Source organism: Hemiscyllium ocellatum, chromosome 10, assembly GCF_020745735.1.
Source record: "Hemiscyllium ocellatum isolate sHemOce1 chromosome 10, sHemOce1.pat.X.cur, whole genome shotgun sequence".
Lineage (NCBI taxonomy): Eukaryota > Metazoa > Chordata > Chondrichthyes > Orectolobiformes > Hemiscylliidae > Hemiscyllium > Hemiscyllium ocellatum.
The window spans coordinates 72516929-72542797 of NC_083410.1; the positions used below are offsets into that span (position 1 = coordinate 72516929).

The window sequence follows — 25869 nt, forward strand, 5'->3', positions numbered from 1 at the left end:
ATAGGATAAATAGACAAAGTCTCTTCCCTGGGGTCAGGGAGTCCAGAACTAGAGAGCATAGGTTTAGGGTGAGAGGGGAAAGATATAAAAAGAGACCTAAGGAGCAACTTTTTCATGCAGAAGGTGGTAAGTGTATGGAATGAGCTGCCAGAGGATGTGGTGGAGGCTGGTCCAATTGCAACATTTAAGAGGCATTTGGATGGGTATATGAACAGGAAGGGTTTGGAGGGATAGGGGCTGGGTGCTGGCAGGTGGGATCAGATTGGGTTGGAATATCTGGTCAGCATGTACGGGTTGGACCGAAGGGTCTGTTTCCATGCTGTACATCTCTATGACTCTATATAAATACAGTGGCTACAAGAGCAAGTCAGAGGCTAGGAATATTGTGGTGAGTAACTTGTCACCTGACTCTCCAATGCCTGTCCACTAAGGCAGGTGTGATGAAATACTCCCTACTTACCTGGATGAGTACAGCTCCAACAACACTCAAGAAGCTTGACATCATCCAGGACAAAGCAACTGCTTGACTGGTTCCATATCCACAAATATCCACCACCAATGCTTAACAGTAGCAGTGTGTATCATCAACAAGAGACACTGCAGAAATTCACCAAGTCTCCTTAGACAGCACCAACCAAACGCACAACCACTTCCATCTGAAAGACCAAGGCAGCAGATATATATGGGATCATCACCTGCAATTTCCCCTCCTAGCCACTCACTATCCTGACTTGTAAATATATTGCACTCCCTTCAATGTTGGAGCTTTGTAATTTCTTCCCTGACAGCATTGTGGGCCTACCTACAGCAATGAAACACAGCTATTCAAGAAGGCAGTTCACCACCGCCTCGAGGGGAGCTAAGGATGGGCGTCAACAATGTTCATATCCCATGAATGTGTGTTAAAGGAAAGAAATTAACCCCTTTGACCAAACTTCTTCTTTTGTCATCTATGTTACTAAGAATCAGATTTTTATTTGATATTGCATTGATCTGATATGAAGGGTAAAGTTACCATAGTCATTAAAGAGAGACAACTGGTGGTGGTTTATCCAGCAGATCACTATGCCTCAAACAAGAGAGATTGAGAAGGAGAGTCCTTCATGGTAATCTCAGCCAGTGCAGGAACTGAATCCATGCTGCTGGCATCATTCTGCATCACAAGCCAGCCATCCAGCCAACTGAGCTAACTATTTGCTTTGTATTCATTATTTCCCGGCTATTTTTACTTGCATTCCAATTGTAATGCCCTTTATATTCTGTGGATTAAGGATCAAGCTGGTCATGGCTCAAAGTCATAGTACTGTGTATATCGATGACTCACAGAAGAATAAAGGAAATGGAGAGAAAACTAGACCATGTTCCATCGTTAATGCCACTTAATTTATCTTATTTTCATTTATATTTGGGAGCTGGATTATTTCCACATAATGAATATGATTATTTATTAATCCAGCCCCTTATGCTTCTGCGTTGATGAAAATAATGTTTTAGTCTTCTACATTTGTAAGACTAAGGCCATTTGTAATTCTGGACAGATTCTTATAGGACGCAATCCTGGGGCATTGATCAAATGTCCATTTCAGTATTTAGCACACAGAGGGAAGACATAATCATTCAAAAATAAGCTTGAGACAGTCAACTCCCTGCCAATATCCTGAGCTTGACCTTAAGAATGTTAAATTAAATTTTAATTTGTGATGTCAACAGAGAAAATTTTCATTGTTTTAAAACACTCTGCCGTTTATAAAACAGCCTCAGTTTTTGCTTGACCACCTACATCCAAAGCATTTCTGTTGCACTACGAATGTCCAAGTTTTCTTCCTTGATTAATCTATGTTAACAAATAGGAAAGTTAGATCATCTGTCTTGCAGCATCAACTTCATTCCAAAAAGTAAGGTGTCGTTCATGTACTATTCAATTCCAGCTTCAGTTACTTGCGCTCATAACATGGAGTTAAGTAGTGTTCGTAACTGACTTTTTTTTATATCCAGAAGTGCTTTCTCTCACAGCTGAATGGTTTTCTCCCCATCACCGAATCGCCTGCTTAACTTTCCACACTAAATCATTTGAGATTCCAACTAATAACCAATTTACATGTAGAACTCATTTAGGGCAATGCAATGACACCAAAGGTTTAAATTTCATTTAGATTTAAATGAAGACAGAGTTAGAACATTGAACATAGAACATTTCAGCACAGTACAGGAGCTTTGCCCTTCGATGATTCTACAGGTCGGTGCAACAATCTGAAGCCCATCAATTCTACACTACTCCATCTTCACCTGTATGTTTATCCAATGACCATTTTAAATGCCTGGAATTTGGCGAGTCTAATACTGTGCTGAAAAATGTGTTGCTGGAAAAGCGCAGCAGGTCAGGCAGCATCTAAGGAGCAGGCAAATCAACGTTTTCGGGCATTAGCCCTTCTTTAGGGCTTATGCCCAAAACATCGATTCTCCTGCTCCTTGGATGCTGCCTGACCTGCTGCGCTTTTCCAGCAACACATTTTTCATCTCTGATCTCCAGCAACTGCAGTCCTCACTTTCTCCGAGTCTAATACTGTGGCAGGCAATATGAGGGAGAAATAAGGCGCTCCATCCTCTGCAGTGTCTGTTATTCTCAAGGCATTGAGTGTGTTGGTTGACATCATTCAGGTACAGGACAGTCAGGCACAGATATAGCATGAAAGAGGGGCAAGAAGTTGGCAACTACGAGCATGAGGGGCACTACGTGAACCTGTTAATGGCCACCTTGGCCAAGTCCAGAAGCAGAGCAGACCCGTAAGGAGGTTTTCTGACTCGCTCCAATTGTCCTGGGACTCCACAACATTGACAAATAGCAAGTAACATTCACGCCACCATCGTCAGCAAGAGACAATCTAACCACCACCCTTCATATTCAATAGTGTTACTATCACTGAATCTTTCACTGTCAACATCCTGGGGGTTATCATTGATGAGAAACTCAAGTGGACTCATCACATAAATACAGAGGCTACAACAGCAGATCAGAGGCTAAGAATCCTGCAGCAAGTAACTCACCCCCCCCACCCCTGACCCCTTTGTCCATTATCTACAAGGCCCAAGTCAGGAATGTGATGTAATATTCTCCACTTACCTGGATGGGTGCAGCCCCAATAACACTCAGTAGCTTAACAGCATCCAGGATAAAACTGCTGCTTGTTTGGTATTGCATCCACTGCCTGCACGACCAATGCTCAATAGCAGTGTGTAGTATCTACAAAATGCACTGCAACAATTCACCAAGGACAGCACCTTCCAAAATAATGACCACTTCCATCTAGAAGGACAAGGGCAGCAGATATTTGGGAACACCACCATCTTCAAGTTCCTCTCCAAGCCTCTCACCATCCTTCACTATTTCCTCACTGTCGCTGTGTTAAATCCTGTAATTCCGTCCTTAATGGCATTGTGAATCAACCAACAGCATGTGGATTGCAGCGGTTCAAGAAGACAGCTCACCACTACCTTCTCGAGGGAACTAGGGACCTGCAATAAACGCTGGTCAGTGAGCGATACCCACATCATGCAAATGAATAAATTTTAAAAAGGGTCATATAGCATGAAAATGGACATTTTAGTCCAACCAGTCCATACACATCATAATCCTAAATTAAACTAGTCCCACCTGTCGATGCTTGGCCCATATTGCTACAAGCATTTCTTAGTCCTGTGTTTATCCAAATGTTTTTTAAACGTTGTAACTATACCCGCATCTGCTACATTCTCTGGCAGTTCATTCCACACATGACCAAGCATGTGGATGAGGGTAGAGCAGTGGATGTAGTGACATGGATTTTAGTAAGGCATTTGATAAGGTTCCCCATGGTAGGCTTATGCAGAAAGTCAGGAGGCATGGGATAGTGGGAAATTTGGCCAGTTGGATAGAGAACTGGCTAACCGGTCGAAGTCAGAGAGTGGTGATAGATGGTAAATATTCAGCCTGGAGCCCAGGAGTTCCGCAGGGATCAGTTCTGGGTCCTCTGCTGTTTGTAATTTTTATTAATGACTTGGAAGAGGAGGTCGAAGGGTGGGTCAGTAAATTTGCAGATGATACGAAGACGAGTGGAGTTGTAGATAGTGAGGAGAGCTGTTGTCAGCTGCAAAGGGACTTAGATATGATGCAGAGCTGGGCTGAGGAGTGGCAGATAGAATTCAACCCAGTCAAGTGTGAGGTTGTCCATTTTGGAAGGACAAATAAGAATGCGGAATACAAGGTTAACGGTAGGGTTCTTAGTAAGGTGGAGGAGCATAGGGATCTTGGGGTCTATGTTCATAGCTCTTTGAAAGTTGCCACTCAGGTGAATAGAACTTGTAAGAAAGCTATAGTGTATTAGTGTTCATTAGCAGAGGGATTGAATTCAAGAGTCGTGAGGTGATGCAGCTCTACAGGATCTTGGTAAGGCCACATTTGGAGTACTGTGTGCAGTTCTGGTCGCCTCACTTCAGGAAAGATGTGGAAGCTTTGGAGAGGGTGCAGAGGATATTTACCAGGCTGTTGCCTGGAATGGAGAATAGGTTGTACGAGGATAGGTTGAGAGTGCTAGGCCTTTTCTCATTGGAACAGCGAAGGATGAGGGGTGACTTGATAGAGGTTTATAAGATGATCAGGGGAATAGATAGACAGTCAGAGACTTTTTCCCCAGGTACAACAGTGTGTTACAAGGGGACATAAATTTAAGGTGGAAGGTATAGGGGGGATGTCAGGGGTAGGTTCTTTACCCAGAGAGTGGTGGGGGATGGAATGCGCTGCCTGTGGGAGTGGCAGAGTCAGAATCATTGGTGACCTTTAAGCGGCAATTGGATAGGTACATGGATAGGTGCTTAAGCTAGGACAAATGTTCGGCACAACATAGTGGGCCGAAGGGCCTGTTCTGTTCTGTATTGTTCTATGTTCTACATTACATTATGTGTAAACAAAAAAAAATTGAATTGAACTCAGGCCACCTGGCTTAGAGGTAGCAACATTACTACATCACTAGTATCCCCTAACTGTTTCATAGATTATTGAGATTCTTCATTCCATTTTGGAAAAGTACTGATTCTCAGCAGAGACCACTTGTATAAGAGCTGGGAAATCTTGATATCAAAAATGCCAATTCTCACCAATGCAGACCTGGACTTGTAATTGAACATACATATAGAAATAGAATGCACATATCTTTGTAGCTAGGCTATACTTTTCTTTAATCAACCAGTGGCTAACTTGATTTACAGAGATTTCTCAAAATTTTTAAATTGTTGAACTTTCTTAATTGTAACTCACTTGTGAGCTAGTGTGGCTTGGGATGAGAAGAAAATTGTGATATTGTTTCATTCTTTTTCATGGCTGGTCATTTTCCCCATTAGATGTGGAGAAGGTATTCTTGCCTTGGCTGATGGAAGAAACAAAGAAATCGATAGAGAAGAGAATTTTGGGAAGGACTATGTTGGACAGTAAGTAGATAATCTATCCAAGCAATTCTATTTTTATGCATAAACTCAATTAATTCATGTAACAGACTAAAACAAATGCAAAATCAAAACATCTTGGGTGCTGAAAATCTGAACTGAAAACAGAAAATTAAAGAGGTACTCAACAGATTTCATATTATCCACGGAAAGAAAAGCAAACTAAAAATTTAAAGCCTAATGACCTTCCTTTTCAAAGACTTTAATGTTGGTTAATAACTTTAATGTTGGTTAATGTTAGAAATGAAAATTCACTTCTAAATAATCGCTCTGGACAAATTCAAGAGAACAAAGATTTTATTAACAAATTCTGCAGAATTGGACGCCTTCCCAAAGAAGAGCGTACCCAAGCATTACAGCGATCTTTCTTATATAGCAATTTAGAGCCTCCCCTATGGCCCCTAGAGGTCACGAGGATCATTGCTTTACAATGATCTCATTTCTTACAGAGAAAGCATATGATCATGTCCTCATTGTCTCGAACTCCAGTTGCATAACCCACTTCCCTGTCTAATGATATTTTCAGCCCTTGAACTTAGCAACCGTCTCGCACCTTGTACTCTTAGCTGGTTGTTTTTGCACCATATTAGCAGAAGTATTGTCTCGCTCAAGGTTTCGTTATTTTTCAAAGCTGACCCCTTGCCCCCAGCTAGCTTGTTTTTCTTACTAACTGCTTACATTGCAATACTGATCGTTAGAAGATCAATCTTTACGTAAATTAGCCCAAACGTTAACATTTCCTTAAAATAAAACAGCCAGTATATATAAAATAAAGTAGCAAGACATACCACATATTTAGTTTGGTTGTATATTAAATGTCTAGGGTACCATGCACATCTTAATAGCTTCTTGTTGCATAATAAAGCAAATCTAAATCTCACAGTTAATAACACCATAAGAAATAAGAACAGGAGGATGCTATTCAGGCCCTCAATCGTCCTCCGCCACTCAGTAGGATTATGATTAATTTGACATTCATCACTTCAAATTTTCCCTGTAATCTTGATTCTCATAATAATCAATAATCTGTCTATCTCAGCCTTAAATATACAGAAGGATTCGGCCCCAAAGGTAACTCAGCCCTCTGAGAGAAGAAATTCTTCCTCGTCTCCATGTTAAATTGTTGCCTGTTTAGACTCAGGTCATGCCCTCTAGTCATGGACTCTCCCATTATTGAGGGGAACATCCTCTTCCTTACCAACTATTTTTGTGTGATCTGAAATTTTTGTTACATTCATTTCCTTTCTCCAAATCGTTATTGTATATTGTAAATAGTTGTGATCCCAGCACTGATGCCTATGCACCCCACAAGTCATAGGTCACCACCCTGAAAAAAAATCCCTTATCCACACTTAGTGTTTCCTGCCAATTAGCCAATTCTCTAATTCTCTACCTATGCCAATATACCTTCTATACCATGAGCTCTTATCTATGACTTAGCCTTTTGTGAGGTATTTGTTGATTGCCTTCTAAAATCCAGTGCAACACATTTATTGCTTCCCCTCTCTCTAGTTGAGACTTCCTCACAAAATTCAAATAAATTATTCAGGCATGATTTCCCTTTCATGAAGCCATGGTCACACTGCTTGTATAGATGAGGATTTACCAAATGTGTTGCGATTACAGATAGATCTGGGATAATGTGTTTCGGCAGCGCAATTTGCCTATAACATCGCTGAAGAATTGGGGAATGGTATTTTGGAAAACACTTAACTCTGTTCGCAACAGTGCAATTCCAGCGGGGAGCAGTTCGCATGCGTAGTCCTGCGCATGCACCAATATGCGCACTGAAATCTCTGTGCCATTCTGTGCATGCGCTGGTGTTTTTGCCATTCTGCGCGTGAGCCAGTGTCCGCACATGCTCAGCATCGGTGCTGGGCTTTGTGTCGTCCTGAGCATGCGTGATGTCGGCGACAAAAGCCTACATGCCGTTCTGCGCATACATGATGTCGGCGCTGGTGTTCATGTTGTTCTGCGCATGTGCTCATGTTTGCTCTTTCTGTAAGAGGTATTTTACAGAGAGCAGCTTTCTTTATATTTTTTTCAATGTACTGTGTTAAATTTACTTTTGTTAATAAATATGATTTCAATCTTCATTCAAACTGTACCATACTTTGGGTTAAACTTTTTTAGGTGATTTTTCAGCAATCATGAGTGATATTTTATATCGGTCTGCCCCAACCCCACTTTTTTCCCGTAGGTCCCATTTTTTATATTAATCAGGGTTTTGCTGGAACGTATAGAAGAACTACCTGTACTTAATAATTGATTCCAACATGAGATGTAGATTGGCTTTAGGAACCCAAGTTTTGTCTCACTTCCTTTTTGACTGGGGGTGTCACATTGACAGTTTTCCATTCTTCTGTACTCGTCCAGAATCCAAAGACTTTTGAAACATTTCCAAGCAATGCATCCATTATTGCTGTAATGGAAATAAAGAAGTCAGGAGCATGACTGGGCCATTTGACTCCTCAAGCGGCACGGTGGCACAGTGGTTAGCACTGCTGCCTCACAGCGCCAGGGACCTGGGTTCAATTCCCGCCTCAGGCGACTGACTGTGTGGAGTTTGCACGTTCTCCCTGTGTCTGCGTGGGTTTACTCCGGGTGCTCCGGTTTCCTCCCACAGTCCAAAGATGTGCGGGTCAGGTGAATTGGCTATGCTAAATTGCCCGTAGTGTTAGGTATGGGTGGGTTGCGCTTCGGCGGGTCGGTGTGGACTTGTTGGGCCGAAGGGCCTGTTTCCACACTAAGTAATCTAAAAAAAGCCTGCTCCACCATGCACACTGATCATTGAGCACAATAACCTAATCCTGCCCTCCCTTCAAATGCCTTAATCCCTCTAGCCTCAAGAGCTGTATCTACCTCCTCATTGAAAAAAATAGTGTTTCAGCCTCAACCGCTTTCTGTAGTCGTGAATTTCCCTGGCTCCCCATTCTCTGAATAATGACATTTCTCACCTGAGAAAGGGTTTACCCCATTATCTTTAAACTATGACCCCTGGTTCTGAGTTCCCCTGCCATTGGGAGCTTCCTTCCTGCACCTAATCTGTCTAGTCCTGTCAGAATTGTATAGGTTTCTATGAGATTCACTAACCCCTTCTATTCTGCTAAAATCTAGTGAATATAATCCTAACAGTCTTGACCTCTCCTCATGCGTCAGTCCTGCCATTCAATGAATCAATTTTGTAAACCTTTGCTGAACTTTATAGCAAGAACATTCTTCCTCAGATAAGGAGACCAAAAATGCACCAGTATTTTCCAGCGGTGACCTCACCAAAACCCTGTATAATTGAAGTAAGACATCCTTGTTTCTGTATTCAAATTCTCTCACTATGAATGCAAACATAGTTTGCTTTTATACAGCCTACTGCACCTGTATGCTAACTTTCAGCAACTGGATTACATGGACACCCAAGTCTTATTGACCCTTTTCCTCTCTCAATTTACCATTCAAATAATAATCTTCTTTCCTCTTTCTGCTACCAAAGTGGAGAACCTCTCATTTATCCAGATTATACTGTATTTACCATGCTTTTGTACATTCATTCAGTCTATCCAAATCAAACTGCAACATCTCTGCATCTTCCAAACAGCTCACACTTTCAGCTTTGTGTCATCTGCAAATTTGAGACATTGCATTTAGTTTCCTGATCTAAATTATTAACATATATTATTGGGACACCAGTTATTAACACCGATCCTTGTGGTATCCCACAAGTTACTGCCTGCCATTCAGAAAAACTCTTCACTTCGTGTGTGCTCACCAATTTTCTATTCATCTCAATATGCTATCTGCAATCCCATACACCTTAATTTTACACTTTAATCTTTTAGGTGAGACTTCGTTGAAAGTCTTCTGAATGTTCAAATAAACCACATCCTCTGACTCCCTTAATCAACTCTACCAGTTACATCCTTGAAAAATTCCAGTAAATTTATCTTTTCTTAAATCCATGCTGACTGTGTCTGATTTTACCACGGTTTTCTAAGTGCTTTGCTATAAAATCCTTGATAATGGACGCTAGCAACTTCCCTTCTATTTACACTGGAATGGTCTATAATTCCTGTTTTTCTCTTTGCCTCCCTTTTTAAAATAATGGGGTTACATTAGTCATCTTCCAACTGTAGGAACTGTTGGAAGAGTTCAACAGTTCTCAACTGTTCGAACGAATCTAAAAATCTTGGAAGATACTAATTCTGAACACCCTGTTGTCTCTCAGCGCCTGAGACCCGGGTTCAATAAGGGGTAAACGTAGGGGTATGTGTGGGTTGCGCTTCGGCGGGTCAGTGTGGACTTGTTGGGCCGAAGGGCCTGTTTCCACACTGAGTAATCTAATCTAAAAAAATAACCCCAATGCACCTGCTTTTTCTAAGGCCACTTCTTTATGTACTCTGAGATATGATTATCAGGCTTTGAGATTTATCTGCTTTAAATCATATTAATTCATCAAACACCATTTCTGTACTGATACAGTTATGTCAGTACCTCCCTTTTACGGAACCCTGTGTTCCCTTACATTTCTGGTGTGTTATTCGTCTTCTCCTTTAAAGAGTGAAGTGAAGTTTGAATTTAGTTTGTCAGCTTTTTTTGTTCCCTATTATAAATCTTCCCCCCACCCCCACCCCACTTTCTGACTGTAAGACTCCTACTTTACTTTTCACCAACTTTTTTTTCTTTACATACCTAAAAAATGTTAAAGTCAGTTTTCATGATAACAACAAACTTACTCTATTTTCCCCTTCTTAATCAATCCTGTGGTCTTCCTTTGCTGACTTCTAAACTGTTTTCAATCCTTAGGTCTATTGTTCTTTCTTGCCAATTTGTATCAGATGCAAAAGAGAGACATACAATCACTTAACCTTCCTCATAAGCTGTGATTCAACCACTGTTCTGTTGAACTCTTGTGTCATGCAGGAATGAACAATTTTTGTTGTTCATCCATTCACTCTTTAAATGTTTACCATTGTCATTCCTTTCAGTAATGTTTCAGAATTCATCATTGCCACCTCACCTCGTGCCATCATAGTTTCCCTTCGTAAGATTTAGGGCCTAGTCTCAGAATCAACTACCGCATTCTCCATCTTGATGAAGAATTCTCTCATAATATGATCTCTCATTCTCGAGGAGTCTTTAGTTGACTCCTCAATGTATTGGTCCAGCAAACCATACCACATGCACTTCTTTACAGCTTTGTGACTAATTTGATTTACTCAATCTATGGAGAAAGTGAGAATGCAGATGCTGGAGATCAGAGTCAAAATGTGTGGTGCTGGTAAAGCACAACCGGTCAGGCGGCATCCAATGAGCCGGAGAGTTGACATTTTGAGCATAAGCTCTTCATCAGGAGTCTGGGTCCACATTCCTGATAAAGAACTTGTGCTCGAAATGTCAACTCTCCTGCTCCTCAAATGCTGCTTGACCAGCTGTGCTTTTCCAGCACCACACTTTTTGACTCGCTCAATCTAAATGCAGATTCAAGTCACCCATAATTACTGACATACCTATACTTGTATGCATGTTTAATGCCATTCCCAACATCACCACTACAGTTTGATGGTTTGTATACCATCCCCACTAATGTTTTTTTGCCCCTTTAGTATTTCTCAATTCAACTACACCGATTCTAAATTGTCTGAACTAATATCTTTTCTTACTATTCTGTTTATATATTCTTTAACTAGTAACGCAACTCCACTGCATTTTCATTTGCATCTGTCCTTACTAAATACTGACCATCCCTGGATGTTCGGTCACCATTCGCAGTCACCTTGCAGCCATGTCTCCAAACTATATCCCAACTATATCATATCCATGTACACCAGGTTTGAATTATCAATTCATTCACTTTATTTTGAATAATTCTTTACGGTCCTCAGATATAAGCTGTCAGGACCAGTGGACTTATCTGCTTTTAGCCCCATTAGTTTGTCTAATATTACTACTCTGCTTATGGTGATGATACTTAATTCCTCTCCCTTATTCTTTGTCTTACTGGGATGTTGGAAGTTTCTTCCTCCATGAAAACTCATGCAAAATATTTGTTTAACTCCTGTGTCATTTTCATGCTCTCCATTACTATTTCAGCAGTTAAGACAAAGGTTCTGTTTTATTTTTGAGCTAAATATATTCAAGGGACAGATTTTAGCCTGGATTTTGCCTTGCAGAATGAATTGAGCTAAATTGTGTAGAGCAGATATCCTATTTAATATAATTTCTCCAATAGGTACCCAAAAGAGTTTAATAACCTGTTTACTCTGTGTAACTAATGAGATCCTCTTGTCCCACCAGGAAAGTCTGGGGTTCTTTCACCATGCCTCTACCCTTCCTCAAACACACTGTCAAACCACCCCCTGCCACAAGAACCCATAACCTCAGCCTGGGTTGGCAATCCCTCATCATAGAAATGCTCAACCTCTAGCCTGCAAAGCACAATATGGCCTTCCAGTGTATTTCATTCAGCTCAACATCTAATTTATAATAGACAATTTTACAACTCATTCATAGGGTTCCAATAGTGGTCAATTACATAACCTTACATGAGAAGAATCATAGAACAAGGGAAAAGAGATGTTATGTCATAGAGTGCTACAGCACAGACACACGTCCTTTGGCCCAAACTGGTCCATGCCGACCAAAATCTACATTAGTCTCATCTCCCAGCACTAAGGCCATAGCCTTGAATATTATGACATTTGAGGTTCTCATCAAAGTTTTTTTTTAAGTTCATGAGCTTAGGGTAGCACAGTGGCTCAATGGTTAGCACTGTTGCCTCAAAACGCCAGGGACCCAGGTTTAATTCCAACCTTAGGGGACTGTCAGTGTGGAGTTTGCACATTCTCCCTATGTCTGCGTGGGCGTCCTCTGGGTGCTCTGGTTTCCTCCCACAGTCCATAGATGTGCAGGTCAGGTGAATTGGTTGTGCTAAATTGCTCATAGTGTTAGGTGTATTAGTCAGAGGGAAATGGGCCTTGGTGGGTTACTGTTCGGAGTGTCGGTGCGGACTTGTTGAGCCAAAGGGCCTGTTTCCACACTGTAAGGAATTTAATCTAGAATCTAATCAAAATGTCTGTCCACGCTAACTCCATTTCCCTGCACTTGTCCCATATCCTTCTGATCCTTTCCTATCCATGTATTTGTCCAAATGCCTTTTAAATGTTGTTAATGAACCTGCCTCAACCACATCCGCTGGCAGCTCATTCAGTATGTACCATCTTATGTGTAAAAATTTGGATTCCCTTTCATTTTGTCCCCTCTAACCTGATGCCCACTGGTCCTCGATTACCCAACCTATGCCTGATGAAGGGCTTTTGCCCAAAATGTCAATTTCCCTCCTCCTCGGATGCTGCCTGACCTGCTGTGCTTTTCCAGCACCACTCTGATCTAAACTCTGGTTTCCAGCATCTGCAGTCCTCACTTTTGCCAATTTTGGAAAAAAGACTGAATGTATTCATCTTATGCATACCTCTCATGATCTTATATTTCTCCATAAGGTGCCCCTTCAATCTCCTACGCTGTAAGGAAAAGGTCCTAGCTTGTCCAACCTCTCTCTAGGACTCAGACCATTGAGTTCAGGCAACATCCTTGTGGGTTTCTTTTGCACTCTTTCCAGTTTAATAACATCCTTCCCGTAACAAGGTGACCAAAACTGAACACAATATTCCAAGTGTGGCCTCACCACAATCATGTATAACTGCAACATAACTTCCAAACTTCTATACTCAAAGTCCTGACTAATGAAGACCCAGTGTATGCCAAAAGCCTTCATCATTGCCCTGTCTACCTGTGACTGCACTTTCAGAGAACTCTGCACCTGAACTCCACTATGCTCCTTAAGGCCCTACCATTCACCACAAAACTTCTACCTTGATTTAACTTTCCAAAATGAATACCCCACACTTTTAGATATTAAACTCCATATGCCATTTCTAGGCCACTGCCCCAGCTGATCAAGGTCCTGCTGCAATTTCTGATAACCTACCTCACTCTCCACAATACTACTTATTTTCATGTCATCTACAAACTTGCAAATCATCCAAGTCATTGATATACAGAGGAACATCGATTATCCGAATACCACTTATCTGAAAATTGGATTATCTGAAGGAGATCTCGAGGTCCCGACAGAAGCATTACATCAAAGGCGTGTGTCCAACACTGGTCGCATCTTTTGTTTACAGTGATTAAAAGTGCTGCCGAGAACAGTCCTGGACTGATGGGAGCGCAGGCACTGTCTCTAAATGTTTGACCTCCCACTCACCCTCTCTCTCTCTTCCCACACTTTCTTTGGAATTCTACGCAGGGGTACACCCTAAACCCCCCCTTCTCCAGATAATTTCTCCAACATTGTCCAGTACAGAGCAGAAGTGGAACCTGTCAAAAAGTTGCAGTAAAAAGTTGTGTCTGTGTGCATTATTTGGAGACCCACCCACCCAAAAGATAGATGTTATAGCAGCAGTCTTGTTGTTGGTGTCCAGTCCAGCTGCTCTGGAGATGGGGTGGGGCTGATGGAGGGAGATGGGGGTCATGTGGGGGGTGGGGGTGGGCAGGGGGTGGGCAGTGGGTAGGGGTGGTGTTGGGGGGGTGCACCAGGGGACACGGTGTTGGGGGTGGTATTGGGGGTGCGGACGGGGTGGACAGGCAATATTGGGGGCAGTTGGGGGTGGTGTTGGGGTGGTGTTGGGGACGTTCTGGGGGAGCGGGCAGGGGGCAGTGTTGGGGGCAGATCTGGGGGGGGCGTGGGTGGGTGCAGTTTTGGATGGGGTTTGGGGGCAGACGGGGGTACTGTGTTGGACGGGTTTGGGAGCGGGCAGTGGGCACTGTTGGGGCCAGGCGAGGGCTCATCTGCACGGTGTACTGCTGCCTAGTCTCCTGAATGGGGAAGTAAAAAATGAGGTCTGCAGATGCTGGAGATCACAGCTGCAAATGTGTTGCTGGTCAAAGCACAGCAGGTTAGGCAGCATCTCAGGAATAGAGAATTCAACGTTTCGAGCATAAGCCCTTCATCAGGAATAAGAGAGAGAGAGCCAAGCAGGCTGAGATAAAAGGTAGGGAGGAGGGACTAGGGGGAGGGGCGATGGAGGTGGGATAGGTGGAAGGAGGTCAAGGTGAGGGTGATAGGCCGGAGTGGGGTGGGGGCGGAGAGGTCAGGAAGAGGATTGCAGGTTAGGAGGGCGGTGCTGAGTTGAGGGAACCGACTGAGACAAGGTGGGGGGAGGGGAAATGAGGAAGCTGGAGAAATCTGAATTCATACCTTGTGGTTGGAGGGTTCCCAGGCGGAAGATGAGGCGCTCCTCCTCCAGCCGTCGTGTAGTTGTGTTCTGCCGGTGGAGGAGTCCAAGGACCTGCATGTCCTCGGTGGAGTGGGAGGGGGAGTTAAAGTGTTGAGCCACGGGGTGATTGGGTTGGTTGGTTCGGGCGGCCCAGAGGTGTTCTCTGAAGCGTTCCGCAAGTAAGCGGCCTGTCTCACCAATATAGAGGAGGCCACATCGGGTGCAGCGGATGCAATAGATGATGTGTGTGGAGGTACAGGTGAACTTGTGGCGGATATGGAAGGATCCCTTGGGGCCTTGGAGGGAAGTGAGTGTGGAGGTGTGGGCGCAAGTTTTACATTTCCTGCGGTTGCAGGGGAAGGTGCCGGGGGTGGAGGTTGGGTTGGTGGGGGGTGTGGATCTGACAAGGGAGTCACGAAGGGAGTGGTCCTTGCGGAACGCTGATAGGGGAGGGGAGGGAAATATATCCTTGGTGGTGGGGTCCGTTTGGAGGTGGCGGAAATGGCGGCGGATAATACGTTGTATGCGCAGGTTGGTGGGGTGGTAGGTGAGAACCAGTGGGGTTCTGTCTTGGTGGCGGTTGGAGGAGCGGGGCTCAAGGGCGGAGGAGCGGGAAGTGGAGGAGATGCGGTGGAGGGCATCGTCGATCACGTCTGGGGGGAATCTGCGGTCCTTGAAGAAGGAGGCCATCTGGGTTGTGCGGTGTTGGAATTGGTCCTCCTGGGAGCAGATGCGGCGGAGACGAAGGAATTGGGAATATGGGATGGCGTTTTTACAGGGGGCAGGGTGGGAGGAGGTGTAGTCCAGGTAGCTGTGGGAGTCAGTCGGTTTATAATAGATGTCTGTGTTGAGTCGGTCGCCCGAGATAGAAATGGAAAGGTCTAGGAAGGGGAGGGAGGAGTCTGAGACAGTCCAGGTGAATTTCAGGTCGGGATGGAAGGTGTTAGTAAAGTTGATGAACTGTTCAACCTCCTCGTGGGAGCACGAGGCAGCGCCGATACAGTCATCGATGTAGCGGAGGAAAAGGTGGGGGGTGGTGCCAGTGTAGTTGCGGAAGATGGACTGTTCCACGTATCCTACGAAGAGGCAGGCATAGCTGGGGCCCATGCGGGTGCCCATGGCAACTCCTTTAGTTTGGAGGAAGTGGGAGGATTGAAAAGAGAAGTTATTCAGGGTGAGGACCAGTTCAGTCAGTCGAAGGAGGGTGTCAGTGGAAGGGTACTGGTTAGTGCGGCGGGAAAGGAAGAAGCGGAGGGCTTTGAGTCCTTCGTGATGGGGGATGGAGGTGTACAGGGACTGGATGTCCATAGTGAAAATAAGGCGCGTGATGGGGGATGGAGGTGGGAAGCAGACTTAATAGAAAACTCTAAGCCCCAGAGGAAAGGCACCAAATCAATTAACAGAATAATCAATTATCCGGATGAAATAGTGCCCACCCATCTTGTCCAGATAATCAAGGTTCCTCTGTAGATAACAAACAGCAATGGGCCCAACACTGACCCCTGAGGCACTACATTAGTCACAGGCCTCCAGTCCGACAAGCATTCTTTGACTATTACGATCTGTTTCTTACCATCAAGCCAATTTTGTATCCAATTTGATAGCTCATCCTGGATTTTATGCAATCTAACCTTCCAGAGCAGCATATCAGGTGGAACCTTATCAAAAGTCTTACTGAAATCCATATTGCCTTTCCCAAGTCAACCTTCCTGGTCACTTCATCAAAAAACTCTGTTTACTTTTAAAGCTGGTTGGCTTTTACCTCGTACTTCAGAATTAGTTCAACTTTCCAACAACCTATGTTTTGTAGCAGTTCTTGTTCTAATCACGGTTATTAGCAGTCATCAAAATCTTAGGGGCTGAGATTGCTTTGTGGCCATTATTGCATTATCTTTTGCCTGGATCGCTATTGAGGACTTGTTTTGGATTGCGCTTTGCTGGTCCTGCAAGGTTGAGAACTCCTGATGCATTGAACTTGGGATCAATAGAACACTCAACACTCAGTCTCCACTACAGGAAGGTGGTAATCCATGGAAAGAATTCCAAGAGCAAAACGACTGAGTCAAACTCCACTGCCTATGTGTCAGTCTGAAGCTAGGGTTTTCCAGACCTCTCAAACCTGTCCCAGTCAACTCTCACCAATTATTACAGGGCTAGGGTTGTGTGTGCAAGGGTTTGAATTCCTCTACGTATATGCTTTGTGCATCTTTTCACATGGGCATGCACAGTCCTTGACATAAGACAGATTCTATTCCAGTTGCAAGGAAGTCTCAATGACGGGAGATCTCCCTACTGCTGCAGCCTTCATCTGCTATCACAGCCATTGATATCACACAATTTTCACTCTTCAAATAGAAACAGGAGAGCATTGTGTTAGCTTTCTTCACAACTAAGCAGCTATCTTCAAGATCCACTCTACTCGGCCAGCACGGGAAGGGGTTGGAAAAGGTCTCCTTAAAATAATCTGTTCCATACCACTCTGACTGGAAAACCACATTCAGCAGGCTCATCTACCTGTGGTCTGAAAATTAAAATCAAACTCAATCTTGGAACCTGGCATAGGGGAAGCATTACCCAGCTCAAGGAAGGTACTTGAACAAGAGAAGGACAAAGAAGGCATTTCATAGACTCTCAAAAGGTATCCCTCATGAAATGCAACATAGATGCCAAAGCATAGGACCCTCATTTAGAGGAAACCAACTATGAAGGGACACAACTCTTCAAAGACACCTGTCAACAAAAGGAAGAACAGAAAAGGACCCAGGAAAAAAAGAATGGCTTTTTATACTTAGATAAGAATATTTCCAACTCCTGGAAATAGCTGTTAAATGTTTGTATGGAAATATGGCTCTAGGATCATGCTCATCAGCCACCCATGACATGTAATTTCTTAGGTGGACAATCATACTCCTAAGTTTTCAGTCTTGTTATTTGACCAACGTTATGTAGCACTTCATTGATCTCTGCATAATTCCTTTCGTAAAATCCACATTTTTGTACTCGTTATTGGTCTAAATATTTGCTGGTGCCCAAGTCTGGTGCTTATTAATTTCTCCATAATTTTTCCTATAAAAAGTCTTTTGTCCTTACTACGTATTATCTTATGATGTGGAGGTGTCAGGGTTGGACTTGGTGGACAAGGTCAGAAGTCACACAATACCAGGTTATAGTCCAACAGGTTTATTTGAAATCGCAAGCTTTCGGAGTGCTGCTTCTTTGTCAGGTGAAGTGAAGAGAACTACAGGCACAGAATTTAAGGGCAGAGAGATCAAAAAATCATACAAATGTTGTAAATGGAGTGTCAACAGGCAGAATAGTAAGTCTCTGCAGGTGAGCAAAAACATCAGACTGTGTGAGTAAAGTGTCAACAGCTGAATAGCAACTAAAGGAATGACCTATAATCCGATTAACTGAGGCAGAGATATAATGACAAAAATTTTAAAAATAAAGTGGTGCTGGAGATAAACCAAATAGCTGGAATAACATGATAGATATAAGAGTTGCATGCTGAGGGGCTACCAAAGTAACAAGTAATCCAAAACTGTACAAACTAATTAAGGTAGATAGATCATAACAAGCTATCAAGGTAATGATGTCTGAACAGAAAGGAAGGTTTTACAGATACAGAACAGTACAGTGAGGTTACATGTAGCATGACATGAACCCAAGATTACTGTTGAGGTCGTCTTCATGGATGAGTGGTGTTCCCATGAGATGATGGTAGTATCCATGTTGATGATCTGACACGTCTTGCAGAAATTGCTGTGGCAGGATTGTGTGGTGTGGTGTTCAGTATTGTCCTGAAGATTGGGTAGTTTGCTGAAAATGATGGTCTGTTTAAGATTTGGCTGTTGTTTGAAGGTGAGAAGTGGAGATGTAGGTTTGGTTTTGACGAGATGTTCACCCTTGCATTGGACCCATCCGGAAGGATGCTGCCTTAGACTCGACATGCATTATCAAGCCATCAAGAGATGTGTTAACCCAGATTCATCAGCCACTCTCACAAGATAGTGCAGAACGTCACCCATGCACAGTGCAATGCCATCCATGCTCTCCAGAGTAATTGCAATATCATCATCAAACCAGCAGACAAAGGAGGAGCCATTGTCACACAGAATAGAACAGACTGCTTCAAAGAAGTGTACCAGGAATCCAACAACCAGGAACAGTACAGAAGCTACCTGCTGATACAACCAAAGAACACACTGATCAACTGAACAGACTAATCAAGGCCTTTAATCCAGACCTTCAGACTATCCAATGCGCTCTCGTCCTGCATATTTCTCCCATAGGGAGACTTCTACTGGCTTCTGAAGAATCACAAAGCCAACACACTGGGGCGTCCCATTATATCAGATAGTGGGACCCTGTGTGAGAACCTCTCAAGCCATGTCCAGGGCACCTTGAAATGCATTACAAGGAACCCCCAGCCTCTGTTGCGATACTGCAGATTTCTTACAGAAACTCAACACCCATGGACCAGTCCAATCAGGAACATTTCTCATCATAATAGATGTTTCAGCACTCTACACTAGCATCCCTAGTGTAACAGCCTCAATACTCAACGCCAATGATTTCCAGATTCCATACAATAGCTTATCCACTTCATCCTCAACCACAACGTCTTCACCTTTGACAACCATCTCTTCATCCAGACACACGGAACAGCAGTGGAGTCCAAATTTACATCCCAATATGCCAACATTTTCATGTACAAGTTTGAGCAAGATTTCTTTGCTGCACAGAACCTCCAACCAATGCCATACACCAGATACATTAACATTTTCTTCCTTTGGACACGGCGAGGAATCACTGAAGCAACTACACAACAATATCAGCAAGTTTCATCCCACTATCAGATTTACCATGGACTACTCTTCAGAATCAATCAGTCTTATTCTTGGGCATACGTATCACCTTTAAGGACAACCACCTCAGTCCCTCGCTCTACACAAGCCCACAAATAACATCACAATGCAACCCTTCTCTAGCTTCCACCCTAAATACGTTAAAGAACGCATCCCCTACAGACAAACCCTGTGTATACACAGGATCTGCTAAGATGAGAAGGAACATGACAGATACCTAAAGACGCCCTCATACGAATGGGATATGATGCTCAACTCATTGATCGCCAGTTCGAACATGCCATGGCAAAAATCGCAATGACCTCCTCAGAAGACAGACACAGTTCACGACCGATAGAGTCCCCTTCTTTGTTGTAGTTCTGTTCGCCGAGCTGGGAATTTGTGTTGCAGACGTTTCGTCCCCTGTCTAGGTGACATCCTCAGTGATTGGGAGCCTCCTGTGAAGCGCTTCTGTGGTCTTTCCTCTGGCATTTGTAGTGGTTTGAATCTGCCACTTCCTGTTGTCAGTTCCGGCTGTCCGCTGCAGTGGTCAGTATATTGGGTCCAGGTCGATGTGCTTATTGATTGAATCTGTGGATGAGTGCCATGCCTCTAGGAATTCCCTGGCTGTTCTCTGTTTGGCTTGTCCTATACTAGTAGTGTTGTCCAAGTCGATTTCATGTTGCTTGTCATCTGCGTGTGTGGCTACTAAGATCGTGTCGTTTCGTGGCTAGTTGGTGTTCATGGATGCGGATCGTTAGCTGTCTTCCTGTTTGTCCTTTGTAATGTTTTGTGCAGTCCTTGCATGGGATTTTGTACACTACATTGGTTTTGCTCATGCTGGGTATTGGGTCCTTCATTCTGGTGAGTTGTTGTCTGAGAGTGGCTGTTGGTTTGTGTGCTGTTATGAGTCCTAGTGGTCACAGTAGTCTGACTGTCAGTTCGGAAATGTTCTTTATGTATGGTAGTGTGGCTAGTCCTTTGGGTTGCGGCATGTCCTCATTCCGTTGTCAGGGAATTCCTAGAGGCATGGCACTCATCCACAGATTCAATCAATAAGCACATTGACCTGGACCCAATATACCAACCACTGCAGCAGACAGCTGGAACTGACAACCGGAAGTGGTAGATTCAAACCACTACAAATGCCGGAGGAAGGATCACAGAAGCGCTTCACAGGAGGCTCCCAAGCACTGAGGATGCCACCTAGACAAGGGACAAAACATCTGCAACACAAATTCCCATCTCAGTGAACAAAACCACAACAACAAGCACCTGAGCTACAAATCTTCTCACAAACTTTGAGTCTCCTTCTTTGCCCAGTACTTATCTGAAGCAGAGGAACTATACCATGTTCTTCGCAACCTTCAACCTGTTATCAATGACGCTAAACATCTCATTAAGATCATCCTTACATCTACACTTCTCGCCTTCAAACAGCCTCCCAACCTTAAACAGACTATCGTTCGCAGCAAACTACAACCTTCAGGACAACATCGACCACACAGCCCTGCCACGGCAACCTCTGCAAGATATGCCAGATCATTGAAACGGATACGACTATCACGTATGGGAAAACCAACTCATCAAGTACACAGCGGATACTCATGTAACTCAGCCAATGTTGTCTATCTCATACATAGCAAGCAAGGATGTCCCGAAGCATATTATATTGGGGAGACCATGCAGACGCTACGACAACGGCTAAATGAACACTGCGCAACAATCGCCAGACAGGAAAGTTCCCTTCCAGTCGGGGAACACTTCAACAGTCAAGGACATTCAGCCTCCAATTTTCATGTAAACTTCCTCCCTTCGATGCCAACAACACTGATTGGCTGAGCAGAAACTGACAGTCAATTTTTGTATCCATGAAGACAGTCTCAACCATGATCTTGGGTTCATGATTGAGACTGTGGCCCCACTATACTGTTCTGTATCTGTAAAATCTTCCTTACTGTTCTGTATTGACACCTTCACCTTGATAACTTGATACTATCTCTCTACCTGAAGTTTTGGATTACTTGTTACTTTGGTTAGATCCTTGGCATGCAACTCTCATACTAATCATGTTATTCCCACCATTCAGTTTGTCTGCAGCACCACTGTATTTAAAAAAAATGTTATAATCATCTCTCTGCTTCATTAAGTTGGATTATATAGGTCACCTTTTCAGTTCTGTTCAGCTGTTGACACTTTACTCGCACCATCTGATACTTTTGCTCACCCTGCAGAGACTTATTATTCTGCCTGTCGACACTCCACTCCCACCATTTATATGATCTTTTGATTTCTCTGCCTATAAATTCTGTGCCTATGGTTCTTTTCACTTCACCTGAGCAGCAGTCTGAAAGCTTGCGATTTCAAATAAACCTGTTAAACTATCACCTGGTATCGTGTGACGTCTGCCCATCCATTAGTTCGAAAAAACTAATTATTGATAGGCATACGAAGTGGCTATAACAATCTTTCTCTGTAAGAGATTATATCAATTATTTTTCTCCTCTAATTCGAAGCACCTAATCCCATTAATGTTATGTAACATGTTGATGAGAAGCAGCATGTCTTATAAATTTTTGCTATAGGAATCCAAGAACGTCCTGACTGGATAAACTGCCAAGTGTCTGATTTTTCCAAAAACAATTGCCTTGTGCTCCATGTCATATTTCATTTTTTGCCTTTTTCACATTGAAGTACTGTGCATGATCAATATCTCACTAGAGATTACATTAGTACTTATAAACGGTTCACTATATATTTTATATGGAATTACAACACTTTACCGATTGCAAGGTGTTGTCATCACATCAAAACCAAGTATATTCTCTAACCTCGCATTGTTTCTCACTTGAGGATCCTGTAGATCAGAATAGCTTTTTAACAAATCTTTCCCAAATACTATTTAAATATAACCATTATCTATTACTACACATTTGGATAAAAGAACTGTAGTAGCGAGTAAAAGAGACAGAGGGGAAGAGGAGCTGCAGTAGTTCGGGAGGGGCTGGGAGATGAGCTCGGGGAAGGATCTGTAGGTGGGGCAAGAGTCTGCAAAGTGAAGAAAACATTAATCATTTCAAGTGAATATGCACCATTGGAAACTGGAAAGCTGAGGTAATGCATTCCTTAAAATTAAGATGGAATTTCCAAATTAAGCTGCAGGAGGGTAGGAGGGAAAATGTAGTGGGCGAGATTGTAGTGAACTTTGTCAATTGTAAAATTAAATCTTGAACAGTTTATTTCATGAAGATTTGCATTTATGTTATTTCATTTCAAAGCGTCTTGCACACTATGAATTACTTGAGGTGCAGTGACTGTTGCATCATACAAATTTAGTTTCAACCTCACTGCACAGAAATTTGATGCAGTGGGTTGGCTTTTTGTTAAGAGTTTTTAAGAATAAAGAAATTTGTTGCTAACATATGCCTGTTTTCTTGAGTATATTAGTACTGCGCTGTCTAGGAAATTAATATGTTCCTTGTGTTGTGGTTTTAATGAAGCAGTGATGATTATTGGGCATGTTGGTGAATTCTTCTCATTCGGCTTCTGAAACAGCCTAAATTTATTACCTATATCAGACAAGGATATTGTTACTTAGTGACTGCGTCATGTGGTGAAGGAGTTTTGGTGCCGAAGAAATTGCCCCTGAGAAATCTTGAAGCTCAATATTTTGATCAGTCTTAAAAGTTCTTCTTGAGTATTGTGTACAGTTTTGGTCTCCATATTAAAAGAAGGATGCCATAGAGGGAGTGCAACAGAGGTTTACCAGACTAATTTGCCTTAGGATTGTTTTTAAAAGGGCAGATTTAGGAAACTGAGCCTGTATTCTCTACAATTTTGAAGTCTAAGAGGTGATCTTATTAAACTTACAAAGTTAATCCAAGGTGTAATGGGGGTTGTAAGTTTGTTGTTTCCCCTTGCTGATATAGAATCGAAGGACTTAAGCATGGAATAAGGGGCAGGCCTTTTTAAAATGAGGTGAGGAGCTACCTCTCTACTCAGTGGGCAGTAAATTTGGAATTCCCTACCCAGAGGGTTATAGGGGCTCAATCATTGAGCATGTTCAAGACAGAATTTGATAGATTTTGGATATTAATACAAGGGAAATGGAAATTGCCACTTCCTGCACTTTTATGATTAGCCAGGATGATGTAGTAGGATGTTTCCCCTTGCTACTGGCTTCCCTTTAGGGAAGGAAACTGCCATCGTTTTTTGGTCTGACCTACATTTGACTCCAGACCCACAACAATTTGATTGACTCTAACTGCCCGCTGAGCAATTGGGGATGGACAATAAATGCTGGCCTATCCATGCTCGTCCTGTGATTGAATTTTAAAAAAATAAAAGGGTTTTGCTCTGCTTACTAATTATACACACAAATTACCACTGTTTCTGTAACATTATATCTTAACTTTTCCAAATACTCTATCAAATGGTATGATGCATAAATATCACAAACGTTTTATTTAAAGAGGTCATTTGGACATTGTTTGTTTGTCTATAACACACACGTACTGTTGTTTCATCTTGATTCTGCGCTTCTCCAAATGAGAATAAATGTTGCTCCTGACAATGATGTGTCTTTTAGTTTTCTAAGCATTGATATTATCCCAATGGGATTTTTGTTTCCAGGATACAGGATTTGTAATTGGGGTGTTACATTTTGGAATCCACCAGTCCTCTACAATCACTCCTGTACCAAGGAGGATTGAAAAAATTTCATCAGATCTTCATTCAGAAACCTATCTGGATCAATTACTTTATTAACTTTGAATAATACCATCTTTTCATCTATCCTTTTTAACAGTTTCTTCTGTGCAATACTACTATTCCCCACTCTACTGACATAATAATTTGCTTTGAAAGATAATTACAAAATATTTAGTCAATATCCCAGCCCTTAACTTACATACGATTTCCTGACTTATCCTAGCGTTGCATAGTTTTTTTCAATTTCCTTTTACATTTTATATTTTTATAATCTTTTTGATTTCTTTTCTTCTTATGCACCCTCATTGATCTTTACCTTTGATCAGTGGAAAAAGTCAAATACATATCAGCGCTGACACTCATTACACTTTAAAGCAATATGATTTTTATTCCATTTACTAACTGATGTAGCTTTTGTCCAACATTCAGCAGAGACAATCTTGAAAGAACAGTCCTTACTATGATTGATTCAAGAAAAATACAATTGTGAGCAGTGTAGCTTCTGTAATTATAAGTATGTTTGTTCATTGTTTTGCAGTTATACTTCGTGATGTGGTTAATAACAGAAAACAGGCTTTCGCGGAGATGAAATCTTAGAAACCAAAAAAATGGGGAGACAATACAAGATCAATTTGGGTAAAGAAGGAATGCCAGAAATTTTATATCTTTCACTTCAATAAACAGTTCTGCTTTTATAAATAAACTGTCAATCTGTGAAAAAATAGCAGTGTGATGCTGCTAGTTTACATTTGTTTCATATCTTTATGTCTATTTTCATCTCTACTGCCTGGCAAGTGTTTTAGTTTAATTTCTGGAACTTCATGCAAGCAAGTTTCTTTACTTAGGAAATTGATTTTACAATTGGAAAATAATAGAGCTATCTGTCCAACTTTCAAAATAATAGCACCTTGAAGTGTTCTCAAAGAAAACATATTGCAGTGTTTATGAATGTGAAGCTCGCATATCAAAAATAGAATTATGACAAGTATACTTTTTTGTATTGCAATTTGCATGGGATTTCATTCTTGTTTAATTTAAATGTGTTTAGATTAAAACATTCCCACATCATCGTCTGAAAAGGCTCCAGGTTTATGTTCTTTGTTTTGCCTCTCTCAGTAGATTTCCTGGGTAAGTGTGCATGTTGCACTGTATCTGACCTGCCTCAACCACTTCCTGTGATAGCTCATTCCATGCACGCAGCACCCTCTGCACACAAACATTACCCCCTGGGTCCCTTTTAAATTTTTCCCATCTCACCCTAAACCTATCCCCTCTAGTTCTGGACTCCCCCACCCCAGGGAAAAGATCTTATCTATTTATCCTACCCATGCCCCTCATGATTTTATAAATCTCTATAAGGTCACCCCTCAGCCTTCGATGCTCCAGGGAAAATAGCCCCAACCTATTCAGCCTCTCCCTATAGCTCAAACCCTCCAACCCTGGCAATATCTTTATAAATCTCCTCTGAACCCTTTCAAGTTTCACAACACCCTTCAGATAGGAAAGAGACCAAAATTGCACGAAATAATCCACAGAACAAGTCATGGAGATGTACAACACAGAAACAC

General features: G+C 42.4%; 1 protein-coding gene across 1 annotated transcript in view; it reads left to right on the forward strand.

Moving 5' to 3' along the window:
* Window positions 1-25080, forward strand: part of rsph3 (radial spoke head 3) — a 93560-nt gene extending 68480 nt beyond the window's left edge. The window contains exons 7-8 of the mRNA XM_060830983.1: window positions 5374-5460; window positions 24840-25080. Of these exons, the coding sequence (XP_060686966.1) occupies window positions 5374-5460; window positions 24840-24898 (146 nt within the window). The 3' untranslated portion in view covers window positions 24899-25080. The remainder of the gene's footprint in view (window positions 1-5373; window positions 5461-24839) is intronic.
* The last annotated feature ends 789 nt before the right edge of the window (window positions 25081-25869 follow it).